General features: G+C 65.1%; 1 protein-coding gene across 3 annotated transcripts in view; it reads left to right on the forward strand.

Moving 5' to 3' along the window:
* SHANK2 (SH3 and multiple ankyrin repeat domains 2) overlaps positions 1-17410 on the forward strand; it is a 404459-nt gene that overhangs the window by 163619 nt on the left and 223430 nt on the right. For all 3 annotated transcript variants that reach the window (XM_039840586.1, XM_039840587.1, XM_039840588.1), the window contains 2 exons: positions 7746-8061; positions 13891-14060. In XM_039840586.1, the coding sequence (XP_039696520.1) occupies positions 7746-8061; positions 13891-14060 (486 nt within the window). The remainder of the gene's footprint in view (positions 1-7745; positions 8062-13890; positions 14061-17410) is intronic.

Consider the following 17410-nt stretch of genomic DNA (forward strand, 5'->3'; position numbering starts at 1 on the left):
TCCATCCATCCTTTATCCATCCCTCCATCCATCCTTTATCCATCCCTCCATCCATGCACACCGAGCTTCAGGGAGCACCTCCAATTTGCGGAGTGATGAGGGAACAGGGTAGTAAACCGACCCTCAAGGAGTTTAAAGTCCCCTACAACCAAGAAATGCCCAAGGCCAGACCACCATGATGGGAGCCCTGAGAAGGGGTCTCTCCAAAGACTGGTCAGCCAGGGAGACTTCCTGGAGGAGAGGACACTGGAGACGACACCGTGGATGTGCTCTGAGGGACGGGGCGGGGCAGGTGGCCTTGCTGCCTGGGAGGTCAGCACCATACCCCCCGCTGTGCTTCAAACACGAGCTCAGGTGACCCGCCCCCCACCAACACTGGGGATGAGCTGGGCTAGTCCCACCTTACGGATGGGGAAACCGAGTGAGGCAGAGCCAGCCCTGTGTCCGGCGCTGGGCTCCCACGCCCAGCGGTCTCCCGCTGCCGGGCCCGGGGTGGGGGGCTCGCCCGGAACACCCTCGGGCGGTGTTTGTGGGACCCGCCGCTCGGCAGACTCTGAGGCGTGTTTACAGCACCTGGCGCTGCCTCCCTCCCAGGGCTTCAGACAGTCTTGAAATGTTTCGATGTGCGAAAAGCCTTTTTTTATACGAGAGATGAAATTATTTTCAGCCTGTTGTCAGGCAGTTGTCAAAAGACGTGGTGAATAACGAGCTGGCAGAGCGAGGGTTTGTGAGGGCGGATCGGGGTGCGAGGGGAGTCGGGGGTCGGCGAGGTGAGGCGGCAGGTCCCGGGCGGCTGGGGCGGACCGGCTGGCTTACGCGTTTCTTCATATTTACTCCTTATGTATTTATTAGTTCTTCCCAAGGGGCTGGTGCTGGGGTTGGGCTGGGTGGGGCCCGGGTGGTGGCTGAGGGGCCAGGCAGGGAGGCCGACTTATTTAGGGGTGACTTTATTTTCCTTCCTGGCAAGTATCTGATTTGGGGGCCTCCGTCTAATCTTTCCCCCTGTGTTTTGGTCTTTCCAACAGCCCCCAACTCAAAAGACGCTCGCAGTCCTTTGGGATGGGTGGGTGGGCGGGCGAGCGGGTGGACAGACTCCCACGTGACCCCACCCAGCTCCTTCCCAGCTCCCGCTCGTCTGGAATGAAGTACATCTGAAATCAGACCTCGTCGGCACTCAGGTCAGCAGGAATGTGGCCGGCACAGTGCCCAGCGGTCACTTCAGTTCTCCACGAGTGACCCTGTGTGGGATCTTCGGGCATCGGGGCCTGAGACATCTCCAAACCCACGGCCGGGGGCAGGGGGACCTGACCCGTGTGTGACTGCATCCGTCACATGGCCTTGCAGTGGGTCTCAGGAGCCTGGTGGGCACCCCACGGAATGTCCCTGCCGTCTGAGACGCGTCACAGGATAAGCCGCTCGGACCTGAAGGTGTCTGGGAGCCTGAGGGGGAAGTGGGGTTCAAATTTCAACTTCCACCTTTGTCTTCATGTCCATTTGGGGCTCTAAGCACTGTGTCTTGGAGATGGAGACCGCGGCTCATTCCTGGGGCTCTGCAGAAGGCTGGGGTGGGTGACGACCAGGAGCAGGCCGGCCTCCCTCCGCCTCCGCCGCTCAGCTGCCCAGTCGCCCGGCTCGGTGCTGGGTCTCTGCGGTTCTGGTGGGAAGGGCTGGGGGTGAAGACTGGGCTCACGACGCCTCGGCTTTCCCATCCGACCGGGATGCGATGGTGCAGGCGTGTTGTCTGCACGGAGGTGAAGGGGACCGCGTGCGTGGGCCCGGAGCCACTGCCCGCAGGTAGTGAGCTCCCTGTCGCTGGGACTGCTCCAGGAGGCCGTGCCTGCTGGGGCGAGGACGCTGTAGATGGGAGCGGCCCAGCTCCCCAGACAGGATTTCAGGGCCGGCACGCAGTAGGGCTGCGCGTGCATCGGCCAGAGCCGCCGCTGCTCATTTCTGCATAGTTGTCACTCTGATTCCCGGAAGCGTGGGCTGGAGGGTCGTCTGCTTGCTGAGGGAGTCAGAGGTGTTGGGAGCGGGTCTCCAGTGGGTAGTGCTGTTTCCCGGGTCCCTCAAATCCTATAGTTTCCCCAGTCAGGTCTCCTTTCCCGCCCTGGTCCCCTGGTCCCACCCTGTCCTGTTCGTCACTGCAGCGCGTCCCCTGGCCGGGCATGGAGGTGGGGGGTCGGCCGAGCCTGCCCCTCCCCGCCCCGGGCCTGCTTCCTGGTTGCAGGCCCATTCTTGGGGCGGAGGGGGCAGCTCCAGGACCCCAGCACTTCCGATTCTGCTCCCATGACGGGTGGGCCGTGTGTCCCTGCTGTTTGGGGGCCTGTGGTTCTGTCCCCTCCTTCCTCAAGTCTTACGAGAGGTGGCATTTTCCCTTGGCCCTGCACCTGAGGTCAAAGGCAGGGCACTACAGCAGGGCCCCCCATCCTCTGGTGCCCCCGGCAATCCCAAACCACAGGCGCTCGCTGCTCCTCTGACGGCGAAGATTGGCACGGGGACTTGGCGCGGCTGAGGCTGAGCTTTTGGGAGGGCGTCCATCCCAGACAGACGGAGGCAGGGTTGAGCATCACCGAGCCGCCCACTCGCCCAGAGGCTTCCCTGAGCTTGGCGAGGTCTCGGGGACCACGTGGCAGGGCTCAGCCTCTGGAGAGGTGCTCCCCCGGCTTGCTGTCACTGCGGCGGCCCGGCCCGTGGCCAGCGTACCCCCCGTGGGCCAGACGGCATTCTCACAGACCCCCGCCAAGGCTGCCCTGTGGGGGGGGGCACAGCTTCCGTCTCCCCGAGCGGGAGCATCTGTGTCCTTGGTGGTGGCGCTTCCTGTGTCTGAGGGAGAGGCTTCTGGAAGCTTTGTTTCCTTGTCCCACATGTGCAAGGACACAGCTCTGCCTGCACTGCCGCCGTCCCCAAGGAAGTGAAGTGTGCGGGGCAGGTCGGCGGGGACTTCGGTGGTAAAAACACAGCGGCAGAGTCGTTCCCAGGGCCCGTCTTGGAGCTGGCGGGGGTGCTGGGCTTGGTTCTCACATACCGGGACCCTCGGGGAGGCGTCCCGCCGGCCCAGGGTCCCTCCGGTCACTCCTCCACGGCCGTTCCTGTCATAAGTATGTCGACCACGCGGACTTCGGCTCGGTTCCCGCCGCCGCGTTCCCCTTGGCTCTTCTCATCCCCCTCCCCCTCCCTCCTCCTCCCCCTCCTCCCTCTCTTTTTAATTTTGGAAGCAGTTCTCTTGGCAACCAAAACTGCACACACTTAATGACAGCCCCAGCAGCAGACGTGGCGGCGACAGAGCCCCCAGCACCCCACTGAGCGTCCAGGACCCTTCTCCCTGTGTGGAAGTGACCCCCTTCCGGGCCCCTCCCCCGCGCAGAAAGAACCCCCTTCCACCGGCCCCCGCTCCGAGCCTGCCTTGCGGGGGAGGGGGGCTTTCTCGCTGTCCCCTCTCCTTGCCTGTCTGCCCTCGGCTTCTGTCAGGCGCAGATGCTAAAGAAAGTGACTTTAGACACTCGTTAAAGTGACCGAAGACGCTCATTCTCATCAGCTGCCTGGATTCCGCAGGAGCTGCTTGTTTTATTCCCCTTTAAAAAAAAAAAAAAAATTGGGGGTGGGGACGCCCCAGGGACGCAGCGGGTACTGAGTCTGAGCCTGACTTCCGAACGGAGATCTGGGCCACGCGCAGACACTCCCGAGAGCCGCGGGCTCCGGCTGCGGCGGGCGTGGGGCCCTGCGGATCGGGGATGTCCTCGCCTGTGGACTCGCTCACCGCGTCCGCCCGCGGGCAGACACGCCGCCCCAACGGAAACTCGGCTTTTTCTTTAAAAATAAAATTAGCAAAGCACGGCGCGTTATATTTAGCCCCGGGCGCGTTGGAGCCGACGTGGCCCCGGCCCCAGCCGGGTTTCCTGGGATAATCGGGGCTCAGCCTCCCAGATGCCGGCTCCCCGAGGCCCCCCTCCCCGGCTCGGCTCCCAGACGCGGAGTAGCGCTGCTCACATGACGGGTGCCGGGAGCGGCTGTGGGGCTTGAGCGCGCCCCGGTCTGCACACAGTTGGCTCCCAGCTGACAGGCAGACCATGGGGTGGGCTCTGTGCCCCGCACGCTGGGTCTGGCATGCCCACCGAAGCGCGGAGGCACGCCGTGCCCGGACGCCCGCCGCTCCGGCGCCCGGGGGCCGGGCGGCCCTCCTCGCTTCCCGCCCGTCCGAGAAGGTTATATAATGAGTGGCGGACGGCGCCCGGAGTCGGAGGGAAAATGAAGTCTTTGTTAAATGCCTTCGCCAAGAAGGAAGGTAAGGGAGAACTGTAGGGCGCTCAGTGCATGGGGCTTGGCCGTTTCCCACGGGTTCGCAGGGGGAGGGGGGACCTCCGCTGCCCCCCGGGGCTCCGGCTCTTCCGTCTCCCATAGAAGGAAGGGTTCGTCGCTCCGGTGGGGACGGGGCTTTGTCGGACCCGGTCTGGTTGTGTGTTTCGCGTCTGTCCCTCGGTCCCCCGGCCCTTGCAGAGTCGCATTCCAGAGCGTGCCTCCCGGTGACCGTGCCAGAGGGCGCGCTGGGAGCTAAGTCCTGGGGAGAATAAAGGAAGTTTGGACGGTCGCCCATCCGCTGCCCGGAGGCTGGCGGCCGCTCGCTCGGGAAGGCGAAGGCGGGCACGCGGCGCTGGCCGCGCAGCCAGGCGGGCGGTGTCGGGACCGCGTCTCCGCTCCCCTCGGCCGCCCCTGGGTTCGGCGGCAGGGGGGCGGGTGGGGATGCAGCGTGGCAGACTCCGAAAGTGCACACGCTTTTTGTCACACCTTGTGGGATTTTTATTGCGGAAAAAGGAATGTATAAATCAGTGCATGTAAGACGGCCAAGGGAACCCCCACCCACTTAGAGTTTGCAGCTTGCCTGGGAGAAGGGAACAGTTGGGTGGAATATTAATCATTTCCAGACAGGAAAAGAGTTATTTTTAACCCTTTTAAACAACAACAACAACAACAACAAAAATCAGCATTTCCTCCGAGGGCTCCAGTTCGTCTGTGAGATGGGCAGCTCTGGTTTCGTGAAATCGGGCTGATGAAGATGTGACTCTGGAGTAATCAGCAGAGTAGCTCCCAGCCCCAGCCATAAAATAGACATGGGGGCAATTTCCAATTACGTGGCCTAGGAAACCAATTGAATGTGAATCTTGGCAATTAAGCGAGGTAATTTCATCCGTACGCCGGCTCTGGCACGGCCACAGCAGCGGTGCCATCCAAGGGCCCAGCTCGATCTTCAGGGCACAGGGTGCTGGGGAGCACCTTGCCTGTTTCACCCCGTGCCTCCCGAGGGCCGTAGCCATGACGCGAGCCAGCCCCACCGGGGAGGCCCTCGTCAGCCTGTTCGTCAGCCTGCTCCTAAGGAATTTATACAAGGACGACTCCCGTCTGCGCTCGTTGGCTTAGGTTATTAACCCAGATTCGCCTTCTGGGACTCTGATTTCTGGAATGCGGGCGCGGCATGAAATTTCTCTGGGGCGCGCGGTGCCACGTTCTCTCTGCATCTGCTCCGTTCTCTCAGAGACTTGTCTTCCCTCTGAGTTCGTCTCCCCACAAGCAAGACCCCGAAGCTCGTGCCTCTCTGTTTAGGGCACTGAAATCTGTCTGGTTGCGTCAGGGAAGCTGGGCGGCTCGGCGTGAGCGCCTGGCCGGGAGTGTCCTCTTGGGCTGGAGTGTCCCTTCCCCATGGTGAGCGTGGGCCTCTCCTTGGGTTGGGGACAGTGAGGGTGACATGAGAAGCCAGGGTTCTGTGGCCGCTCTCTGGCCGTGATGCTGTCTCCGGCCAGCCATCTGTGAGGGGGACACACTCATTGGTGGGACTTTGGCCCTTGGCGAGGTCGTTCAGTCCCCACCCCTATGTCCAGTGGGTCTCGGGTCACCAGAAGCACCCGCCACCCGTGCGTTTTCACACCCCGACTGGTGAGCGCTGACATTCTTGTCTTGCTGGCCTCCGTCTGCTCCGAGGAGGTGACACGGCCAGCTAAGCACAGACTCAGGACGTTTCCTGGAATGCGAGAACGCGGGCAGGTGGGGTGAGGCCCGGGCTGATTCCCGGGGGGCCGCTCCCCCCAGAGGGCAGCCTCGGGCCCCAGAGAAGGTCCACGGAGAAGGCCACCAGCCTTCCCCGGTCCCCTCCCTGTCCCAGCCAGGCCGGCGGCCCCCAGGTCCTGTGCTTTGTGGAACTGGGAGGGCACATGGGTCCCCGCTGCGGAGCCCTGGGGACGAGGGCGCGCTGGGCCTCTCTGGAAAGACCGTGTCCCCCTGCGCTGCTTCCTGATCCCACCCACTGGGCTGGACAGAGCGTGACCCGAGCCCGCGTCCTCAGGAAGCCCCTGCCCTATGCCCCGACCTTCCAGGTGGCCCCAGCTCCGCCGTCCAAGGACCGTCCTGCAAAGGGGCGCGCTGGGCCACAGCTCTGACAGTGCCACCTCTGTCCCCCAGGAGCCCTGCTGCCCCGTGCGGGCGGGGGGCGGGCTCGATGTCCTGCCCAGGCCTGCAAAGGCTGCAGCTCCCTCATTTCCGCAAAGCCCTTCACCGCGGCCTCCGACCCGGGCAGCGGGCGGGGACGGTCCGACACTCCGCCTTGCCCTCCCCGTGCCGTCTCCTGGGAGGCTCTCAGGGTCCGGTCTGCAGGTGGCGCCCCGGGAGCACGGGGGCTCCGGTCCTCGCGGGGGCGGCCTGGCCTCAGGCAGCACCCTCGGGGGCTTGGCAGCTCCGGTGCCAGCACGCGGGTCCCCTGGCATGTGGGGACACCGCGGGGCGTTGAGTGAAGGAAGTCGCGTCCTTTGCCGCTAGGGTCACTGGCACCTCACTCCTCTGCAGCCTGGAGGCCACTGTCCCTCAGGTGCCTCTTCCTGGAGAGGACATTTTCTGGCTCCTGCCCTCGGAGCCACCGGGGCGGCTGCAGTGCTGGCCGTCACCGTCCCCGGGCAGCATCCTCGTTCTAAGGCCCTGGCTGCGAGGCCCTCACTCCAGCCTAGAACTCAGTAAGAAGCCAGATGGGGCGCACACCCCTCCATTACACGCTGCCGGGTCCAGTTTGGTGGGTGCCGAAAGGCCTGGGCTTGGGGTGGAAGCAGCTTGTTCTACCCGGCAGACCTGAGGGCTGTGTGAGTGTGAGTGTCCGGGGGCCACCGCGACAAAGCACCACAGATACTTCCTGTCCCCAGTCCCGGAGGCCGAAGCCTGCGACCCAGGTGTGGGCAAGACTGGTTCCCACAGAGGCCTCTGTCCCGGACGCGTGGACAGCATCTCCTCCCTGTGTCCCCACGTGGTCATCCCTCTGTGTCCTGTTCTCCTCTGCTTACAAGGGCACAGTCACGTGAGGTTAGGCCCCACGCCCAGTGACCCCGTTTTACCTTGATGACCCGTGTGAAGAGTGTCTGCACACACAGCCACGTTCCGAGGGACGGGGGACGAGGGTGTCAGGGACGCGGTGTGGCCACGCCAAGGCCACGTCCAGGTCGTGGCGAGGGGAAATCCATGGCTGCCTCGTGTCCTGACCGCGTCGTGGGACGGCGGCCCATCTGTCCTCGCACGCGCCTCCCGGCCGCGGCAGGGGAGGGTGCCGGCCGGATGGAAGTCGGCCCCGTGCCCCTTCCATCTCCAGCGTGAGCTTGGACCCCCCGCGCGACGCAGATGTCCCGTGTCCGCACCGCCTGTGCTTCCGCGTGGGGCGGGGCGGGCCCTGCGCTCGGCGGACACGCGCCCTCACCCGCCTCCGCCTTCTCTCCCGCCAGTGCCCTTCCGCGAGGCCCCGGCGTACTCCAACCGCAGGCGGCGGCCCCCCGCCACGCTGGCCGCCCCCCGGGTCCTGCTGCGCTCCAACAGCGACAACAACCTCGCCGCGGGCACGCCCGACTGGGCCGTCTGCGCCACCGCCTCCCACCGCAGCCTGTCGCCCCAGCTGCTGCAGCAGATGCCCAGCACGGCCGACGGGGCCGTCAGGACCATCGGCAGCTACGTGCCCGGGCCCCGCAGCCGGTCCCCGTCACTCAACAGGCTCGCTGGCGCCGGCGAGGATGGCAAGCGACCGCAGCAGCCCTGGCACGTGGGGTAAGGACCGGCAGAGGCGGGGTGGGGCTGCCCTGGGGACCAGCGGGAAGGTGGCCCTGGGCAGCCGGGCTCCGCCTTCTGGGACTTTCTCAGGCGAGGGCGGGACTCCGGAGGGTGCGGGCCGCTCACCGTCTGGGCCTCAGGGGCATGAGCAGCAAAGCAGTGGCCGTGCCTTGTGACCGCTGACCCGACGGCGCAGTCAGGGGGCCCAGGCGTGTCCCCTGTGCTGTCCCGGGCCCCTCCCTCTGTGGCGCCTCGGAGGGGTGCTACGTCCTCCTGTGTCTCAGATGAGGGGACTGAGGCCCGGGTCACACGGCCAGCGTGGGGCCGGGCAGGACTCTGAACCAGGCTGCTGGTTCCTGAGTCCGCGGTGGGGCACGCAAGGGTTCCTCCCTGCTGACCCCGTCCTCGCCCGCACGGCAGGGAGGGCTCGTGTGTTCCTGGCTGGCGTGACATTTCCGGTGAGGTTTGAATGGCCCCTTTGTCCGGCACTCGGCACCCTGTCACCCTGTCGCCCACTGCTGCATCCCAGCTATGATCAGGACGTGGGGAGGGGCACAGGGCCCTGTTCCGTGTGCTTGGTGTGTGTTTGGGGTGGGGGCTCAGGCAGGAAGCCCGGGTGGAGGGCTCAGTGCGTCACGTGGTTGGGGAAGGGGCTGTGACCACGAGCAGCGTGCCAGGTCTCCGGGCTGCAGCCGCAGAGGTCGTGGGGAAGACGTGCCCCTCACAATGCTGGCGCACCCCCAGGCACGCGTCAGTGCCGTAACCCCTGGACACGTGCCTCTCGCGCTGTCTGGTCCTCTGAACGGAGAGACCCAGTTCCCGGTTCTGGTCTAGATTTGCTCTGAGCCCCCCGAGGGAGACGTCACAGGTGCTAAGAGCAGTTTCAAGCTAAATTAAAGGATCCCCCGAGGCAGAAAATTCCGCTTCACACCGTTCGCTAGAATTATGACTCTAATTTAAGAAGAGTGTGTCCCCTTCCTCCCGTACGAAGTCTAATAAGATGCTGCAGGCAGTGTGGCCAGGGACTTGCAAACGCCGCAGACAAATTACTGCTTCTGAAGAGACAAAGCGGCTGGGACACATGGCGGGGCCCTGTCTGAGTGTCCCCGTGGCCATGCAGGTGTGCACGCGTGGGTGTGAGGGCGCGCACTGCCGTTGGCGTGCAGGTGTGCACGCGTGGGTATGAGGGCGTTAGAGCCACACGGCAAGCTCTGCTTCCCGGCTGGGAGACACCGCCCGGCCTTTCACCCCTGCGCCCAGGCCTGAAAATGGCCGTACAATACCAGCCAGTCAGGTGATAGGGGACATTGGGACTCAGGGCCCCACGGCACAGCTCCTGGGCCTTTAGGGGGCTCAGGGAGGTGGCTGAACCCCTCCGCTGTATCTTTGTCCTTGAGGCCGACGGGTCCCAGCCAGGCACTATGCACTTGCCGTAGGACGGGGTCCCCCAGCGTACCCCCAGAGCCCTTCCTGCAATCACAGAACTAGAGGTGGGTTTAGGATGTGCTTGCCTCACCCTATCCTGTCTCAGGGGTGGCTGCCCAACGGCCCACCCCCCAGGCAGGTCCTGTGCCAGACCGCCGGGCTGTATCCAGGGACATGGCTTCCTCCGTGAGGACCACAGCTGCCTCCTGCCCACTGCACGGCTTTGGGCAGGCCGCCTGGCCACTCTGCACCCCGCTTTCTCCTGCGTGAAATGGGGCCAGTGGGCATGCGTAGAGGACTGTCCCGCACTGAGACCCATGCCCAGCTCTGAGACCCATGTCCAGCTCGTAGTGAATCCCACAGAAGTGTCTGCGACCCTCGGCTGTTGTCATAGTCAGGGACACTTCAGGAGGACCCTGTGGCCACTGTGGGGCAGGCAGTGTTGGTGCCCCTGTCTGGTGACGTGCTGGGCTGAGGGGCAGGAGACGTGAGGAGATCTCGTCAGCCAGGTCGAGGGAGATGTAGCGTCCTGAGCACGAGGCGGTGGCCTCAGGCTGCACGTTCCCGCCTCGTCCCCCCCTTTCTCTCTCGACGCCCACAGGGAAGGCTGGCCCCTCAGCACCCCTCTCTCAGGTAACCGGAGGCCCCAGAAACCTCAGCCCAGAGCGTGGTGGGTGCAGCACTGTGGCCTGAGCCACACCCTCAGGTGCAAACTTGGCGGAAGGGGGACCAAGCCCTCCCCAGCTGGACCAGGTGCAAGGCAGAAGAGTTAGGGGTCCCGGGGCATGGGAGCCAGGGTCCCCGCAGCACCTGTGCACCCGGCTCAGGTGCCAGCTCCGCACACACCTGCCTGAGACGCGCCCTCTAGTGGTGCCCGCTGGCATGACAGGCCCCTGTCCCCAAGAACCCGCCTGAGCCAGGGTGTGCTGCATCCAGTTGCCCCCCGCCCCCCCCCGCAAGGAGTGGGCTCCCGCCAGGACCCCTCCCGGCTCCCCAGGGGGCCGACCAGCTCTCACCAGGCTCAGAACAGCTCTTGGTGTATTTTTGCACAGCTGGGGCAGCCGCCCCGTCCCCCTTTAAACAGGTTTCCGGGGTGGGGTCACTCAGCAGAGTGGAGCGGCTCGTGCTTCGGGGTTCAGGCAGAGAGTGCACGTGCCCCGACCGCTGGCTGAGTCCTCTGAGCCTCCTCTTCCCCCGCCCACGGGGACGGCGGTGGCCCCCGTCCCATCCCACAGGGGTGGGAGTTGAGCTGGACTCTGCTGCCACCGGGCAGAAGCTGGCAGGGGCTCAAGAAAGCCCGTCCTTTAGCCCAGTCCCTGCCAGCTCCGTGAACTTGGCCATGGAAAGCTGAGGCCAAGCAAGCATCGGGGTTTCCAAGGGCTGAACTGGGCGGGGGAGCCAGCCCCATGTGGCGGGCGTGGCCGTCCAGGAGGGCCATCGTGTTCAGGCGGGCAGGGCGGGCCGCGAGCCTGTGCCCGCAGCCCCAGGATGGCGACGTCGGCATCACCAACATCTCCCCCACCCACCCCAGGTAGTGGCTGTGCCTCCTGTAGCCCGAGACAGGCGCCTCAAACCCAAGAGCAGTTTGCTCAGAGAACAGAACCTCTCAGATGCAGCCATGGACCTCAGAGGTCAAGGCCCCCACTTCCTGTGCAGGCGGAAACGAGGGTTCCGGGAGGCTCTGGGGCTGTGGGACCCCGCCTTGCCCTGTGCCCCCTTCCGGGGAGTAGAGCCCTTCTCTGGCCGGGCTGTGGGCCCGCAGCGGTGGGCGCCCTCTGGCTCGCGGCCCTGTGCACCTCTGTGTGCCCTCTCCCTGCCTCCTGGGGACATGGGGACCAGGAAGCCAACGTGCTGCTTCCCCCGTGGACCAGGGAGCCTGGTTTCCTCGGCGGGACCAGCAGCTGCCAATCCCTCCCTCCGCCCATCCTGACCCAGACAGGGCCGTGGGTCACGTGGGTCCTGGCTGGCTGGGCGGGGACTGGAGGGACAAGGCCAGTGCTGCTGGGGCCGGCTGTGGAATCGGACTGTGCTCCCACGGCCCCGCCACCCGACCCCGCGTGCTAAAGGCACATCCCCCGGACGCCAGGACTAGGGACCAATGAAGGGCCGGGCTCCCGGGTCTGTGTCAGCCGCCTGGGGGGCGGGGCCAGGCGAAGGGGCCCAGCGTCGGGGAGCAGGTGCACCTTGGCTGACCACACGGGCCTCCCCCGTCACTCACCTTCCACGCTTGGGACAGTCACTCTTTAAGCTCCTGTGGGGAGGTGAACGCGTGAATTGCCAGCCCCCTCTGTTCTGGGCGCTCACTGCTCGGGGGGATGCCACGTCCCCACCCCAGAAAAGACGGCGGGAGACACGTCGGCCCCCAGGGTTGGTGTAGGGGAGGATGCGGGTGTCCCGAGTCACAGGTCACACAGTCAGCGTTCAGACCTCCTTGGGGGAGGCGGGGGTCCCCCAGATGAGAGGGTGCACTGAGGTGAGGAAAGGTGCCAGTGGGGTGTCCGGGCGGGACAGGGGACGCGCTGTGACCAGAACGGGCTGTGGGAAGGTACGAGGCAGGAGGCACGTTCAGAACTGTCCCCGTCACAGGAGGCCCTGGGGACCCATCCCACTTTCCTGAAAAGGGTGTGCACGGCAAGGGGGAGAGTCCCACACCCCAGAACCTTCCAGAACCTCCGTTTCCGCCTCCGAGCCAAGATGGCCTTGTGCTCACAAACGGGGTCACCACAGAGAGCGTGGGGACGGCAGGACCGTGCGGGGCTCGGCGGTGTATGTGGCACTTGTCCAGTCACAGTGGGTCTCCCCGCGGAGCCCCAGCTGCACGCCGGCGTCCCGGCCAGCGGCGAGGACTTCCTGAGCTCTGTCCATCCCTGCGGCACCTCCCTAGGACCTCGCGGGGAGGGTGTGGCGCGTGGGACGCCGTTACCAGGGCCACAGTGGCACGTGGTGGGGCCATGCTGGTCAGGGCTGTGTGCCGGCTGACCTCTCTGCTCCCCCCTGGCCCTGGGCCGCAGGGTGACAATGCTGACCATGCACGGTGACATGGGGGCTGAGCTCTCTGCTTACGACACGGCTGTCAGTGGAAGGCCGAGGCTTGGGGCCGTCTGTGATGGACGCGCCTCGCTGCGCCACAGCCCAAGCTGGCGCCCCTCCCCCACCCCTCCCCCAACCCTCCGTGCGAGCCGGGAACCAGGAGACGGCCGACTTCAGTGGGTCCTCAGGTCCGGGCAGCTCTGCCCCTTGTCATCTCTGAGTCACCTGTCCCTCTGCACATCGGCCCTGCCGAGGGGCTCCCCGCCCCCATCCAGCCCCTCACCGTGGCCTGAGTAACCCATTGTTCGTCCAGTCACATCTTTGGCCTCTGGGGCATCAGTTCTGCCCTTAATGTCCCTGCAGAGTCTTTCCTGCCGTCCGCAGCCTGTCCCCGAGTCACCCTGTCCTCTGTGCTGACCCACTGGACGTGCAGAAAGTGTCTTCCCACTTGTCTTTCTCCCTGCGTGGCTCCCCATGAGGCCTCGTGTTCTCGGACCCGCTAGATGCTTGCTGAATGAATGAATGAATGAATGAATGAATGAATGAATGAACGAACGGACGGATGACGTGTAAGTGACAGGTGAATGACGGATGGCGGAGGCTCAGTGAGCGGGCGGCCCCCGTTTGCACAGGGCGGCCGGGCGGTGGCCCAGCCCACTCCACATGGCCCTGCGTCTCCCGAACTGAGAATTCTGTGACGCGGCCTCACACCAAGACGTGGCGGCCGGAATCCTACCAGGCTGCTCTCGGCCGCCTCGACCGCTGTCAGCGCACAGCTCAATGACACGAGGCACATTCGCCCTGCTGTGTGACTGTCACCGCCACCGTCTCCAGGACTTTGCATGCTCCCAAGCCGACACCCTGTCCCCGTGACACACCACGCCCCAGCACGCCACCCCCTTGCCGTCTCTGCAAACCCGGCTCCCACGGGGGCCTCTCGTGAGCAGAGTCACATAGGACTCGTCCTTTTGGGACCGGCTCGTTTTCCTCGGCACAGTGTCCTCCGTGCTGAGCCTGTGTCGGGACTTCCTCCCTTTCCCAGGCCGTCCGATGCCTGGGCGGCCACGTTTGGTGCGTGCATCATCCATCGCTGGACACGCGCGCTGGACGCTTCTTGGCTGTCGTGATGCTGCTTGGAACGTGGGTGCAGACACCTGCCGAGTCCCCGCCGTCACGCCCTTGGGGACGATTACCGCGTGCCGTGACTTCGCACGCTGGGCCCCGGGCCCCGACACGTGCTCAGCCCGTCGGGAAGCAGAGTTCCGATGTGACTGCCCTCGACAGCCTTTGCCGTGAGCGGACTGGCCGCAGGTCAGAGCGTGGCCTGCTCTGTCGCAGCCGGTGACCCTCTCTCTGTCCCCTCCATCGCAGGCCGGCCTTCCCTCCCGGTGGCAGCAAGGACGCGCTCTCTGCCTTCGAGCGCCTGGGGCCCAAGCGGAAGCTGTACAGCGCGGTGCCCGGGAGGCTCTTTGTGGTCGTCAAGCCATACCAGCCTCAGGTCGACGGCGAGATCCCCCTTCACCGTGGCGACAGGGTCAAAGGTCAGTGTCCCCAGCGTCCTCGGCTCCTGGGGCAAGGTCAGCCCGGGACCCCTATGGAAAATATGGAGCCCCGGGAGGCAGATGGGGACAGAGGACACTCGACAGCCATTCTCACGGGCGCAGCCTTGGTGTCCCGTCTCCGCTGGGGATGAAACGCCGTTGGGGAAGGTGCGGGGGAGGGGCGGGCGAAGGCTTTGGCGGCCGAGCGCCTTTCCGCCTGGGAACCCCGGGGGCCTCCAGAGAGGGGTGTTGGGCAGATCCTGGCACGGGAGTCGGGGTGGGGGCGGCAGGCGCACGGTGCAGCACGAGCCACCCCGGAACAACGCGGGGAGGTCCACGGCGTCGGATGGTGTTCTGAGGGCCACCGTGAGCCCGAGCGTCACGAGCCCCTCCCTCGCGACGGCCGCTGGTCGCGCTGCTCGTGGACTCGAGCCTCCGCCAGGCTCGCCGCAGGGCTCTGTGCATCGTCTTCCCGTTCCCTTCACCTCCGCCATCCCTGTGACCCATTTTCAAGTTCACTTTCTCTTTCCTCTGAAACGTCCCGTGAGCTGCGAAGTCCATGCTCGGGACCCCAGCTCGTCTGCACGCATTTTTTTTTTATTGTTTTTTTATTTTTTTTATTTGCTCAGACTCCCTGTTACTCTGTCGAGGGTTTTCACTCATCAACAGCACGGGCCGGGGGCTGGCACCGTCGTCCCTGGAACTCTCCGTCCGTTACCGGGTCGCCTCGGGGCTGGCTCACCCGGCGTACTTTCCTCTGCAGAATGGGCTCCCTCTTCGCGTGTCCACGTGTCCGGTGACCTTCTGTAGCGTCTGGACCTCAGGAGGGTCGGGGCGTGGAGACCGGCCTCTGTCGGGCTTCTGTCCTTTGCTTTGGCCGGTCGCTTGAGTGACAGCTCTGGGTTTGCACCTGCTCTGCACACAGGGGGTTCTAGGGTCGATCGGAGATGTGGGGGCTGCGTTTTGCACCTTCTCTGGCTCTTTCCTTTGCGGGGGGCACCCCCTGTCTCTCTGGGTGCCTGGTTGCTGTTTTGGACTCGCCTATCTGTGTCTTCGGGCTGTGGAGACCGCAGATCTTTCTCCTGGGGCCTCCCATCTCCAGCCCTGCCCTGGGGAGGCTCCGTAGTCCCGGCCGCAAGCCAGAGAGAGGGCCCCCCGTGCAGCTGCCCGCCCGTCCCAGCGGGCCTGTCTGCTTCTCCACACGTTCCAGCACCTTCCAGCGGTTGCTGTCCTGTCACACTCAGGTTTTATAACTGCCTCCTGCAGTGTGGTCCGTGGGGTTTTTGGTCATCACACCCAGTAGCAAAAGTCCCTGAACTGTTCCTGTATAGTTTAATGCAAGTATTTTTGTAAATCTTAAAATTACGGGTCATCAAATTATGCACCTAAAAATCCCCCTGACCCGCCCCCGTGAATTTTAACACCAGGACGCATCGTGGGGCAAGCTTCTCTTCCCCTGCACACTCAGGAATGTTCGTCGACCCCACCGTCGTCATGCACAGCTGACGCAGCACCTGAGCACAGGAGGCGGCCTTCGCAGGCTGGCAGGCCAGCCGGGGGCGCGGGAGCCAGAGGCAGGTCCGCCAGGGGCTTGTAGCTCCAGCCCATGCCTCGCCGCCGACATCGGCCCCGCACTGTCGGGCAGGGCCCGCTGCGTCCTGAAGAAGCTGGGAAGGACAGGCTCCCGGGGCTCGCCGCCTCTAGGAGCGGTGGGAGCGAAGGCAGAGTCCGGGGAGGTGAAGGATGAGCCCCCGCCGGGGCCTCCCACTCGGGGTGACGAGGAGTGCTGCACAGACGGGGGCGGGGGTGGGGGCGCTGGCAGAGATGAGGACCCGGGGCTCCGAGGGGTCGCAGCGGGGCTGGATCCCCATGGGCGAGGGTGTGAGAGGGTCTGCCCTCACCCTGCAATCCCAGCAGCACCATCGCCTCCCGGGGAGGTCACCCCAGACTGGGGCCCAGGCCTCAGTGAGGAGTGTGGGCGTGTGGGGAGCCGGGCCTGACTCCCCCAGAGAACAAGCGACAGGGTCGGTTCCTAGATGCCACCTCAGAGGACGCCGTCACAGGCCTTCTGTCTGGAGAGCCGGTGGCCGCCTGGGCCGTGCCCACGGCTGCCCTGGAGCCCTCTGTAGGAATCCTGCACCCCCTACCCCCCAACCCTGGGGACCCACCGCGGGGGCAGGGCTTCTGGGAGGATTTCCGGAGAAACCGAACTCACTTCTTCTGAGGGGGACAGCCCCGGGGGGCCTGCTCGTGACCCCGCAGCACCCTCTCTGGCTTCTGTCTTTCTGCTCAGCCCTGCAGAGGAAGGTCCTAAAGTTTACAGCAGGCGGTCGGAGCCCGTGTCCCTGGGGAAGCACACCCCAACACTGCTCTCGTGAATGAGGGATGCCCGGGGACGGGGGTGCACCTGTTCTGGTTCCCTGGCGATGCGCACGTGGAGGCAAGCCCCTGTGGCATGACTCACGCTGGCCTGTTCCACTTGGGATTCGGTGCAGACGGGGGGAGAGGCGGGGCCCCAGCGCCCCCCAGAGGCTCGCTGCCCAGCACTCAGCTCCTTCCTCAGTGATGCAGATGGGGCAGGGCGTTAGGGCACCAAGCACGGCCACGGGGGCGAATCACACAGTGACAGCCCCTGCCCAAGCCTGTTCCCTTTGCCCAGCTGATCAAGGCCCCTGAAACCAGGGAGACGTGCAGGGTCCCCGAGCCGGGCAGGCCTTGTCCACACTCCTCCGCTTCCCTGTGCTTGCCTGTCCACTCCCTCAAGCCGGCCGCACACCGCCCCACCCCGTCCCGCGGTCCCATGGGATAGTAACACACCCCGAGGCCTGCGCTTGACGCCCGTTCAGTGCGGAGCTGGGAGGCGGTGTCCCCGGCCGCTGCAGCTGCACGCTGGCTCGCTGTGCCGCTGTCACAGGCAGTCACTCCGTGAGCCACAGTGCTGTCCCGCCTGGTGAATGAGGAAACTGAGGCACGGAGCGTTAGGCGCGTCCCCGAGCGTCACGTGGATGAGATGTGGCGGGTGCGTCCCCAGCATTTCGTCCTCCACCGACCCCCTAAAACAACAGGACAGCTGTCCACACGGCAAAGAAAGGCAGTGCGGCCCCCTCCCCCGGGCACCGGCCTCCCCCCGCCCCGTCCCCCGCCACGCGGGGCGCTGCCTCCGGTGACCCTCCCAGATCCGATTCCTCTGGGAAATCGCAGCCGCATCCCGGTCAGCAGGATGGCAGTGAGCGTAAGGGGTCGGCACTGATTTTAGGAGGAAAGGCGTTGAGCAGATATGACCGTACCGGCCAGCTGGGAGAGCGCCTGTGTCGTTTAGGTCATTACTTCGAATTATTAGGCAAAAACTA

This window comes from Pteropus medius, unplaced genomic scaffold, assembly GCF_902729225.1.
Source record: "Pteropus medius unplaced genomic scaffold, Ma_sr-lr_union100, whole genome shotgun sequence".
Lineage (NCBI taxonomy): Eukaryota > Metazoa > Chordata > Mammalia > Chiroptera > Pteropodidae > Pteropus > Pteropus medius.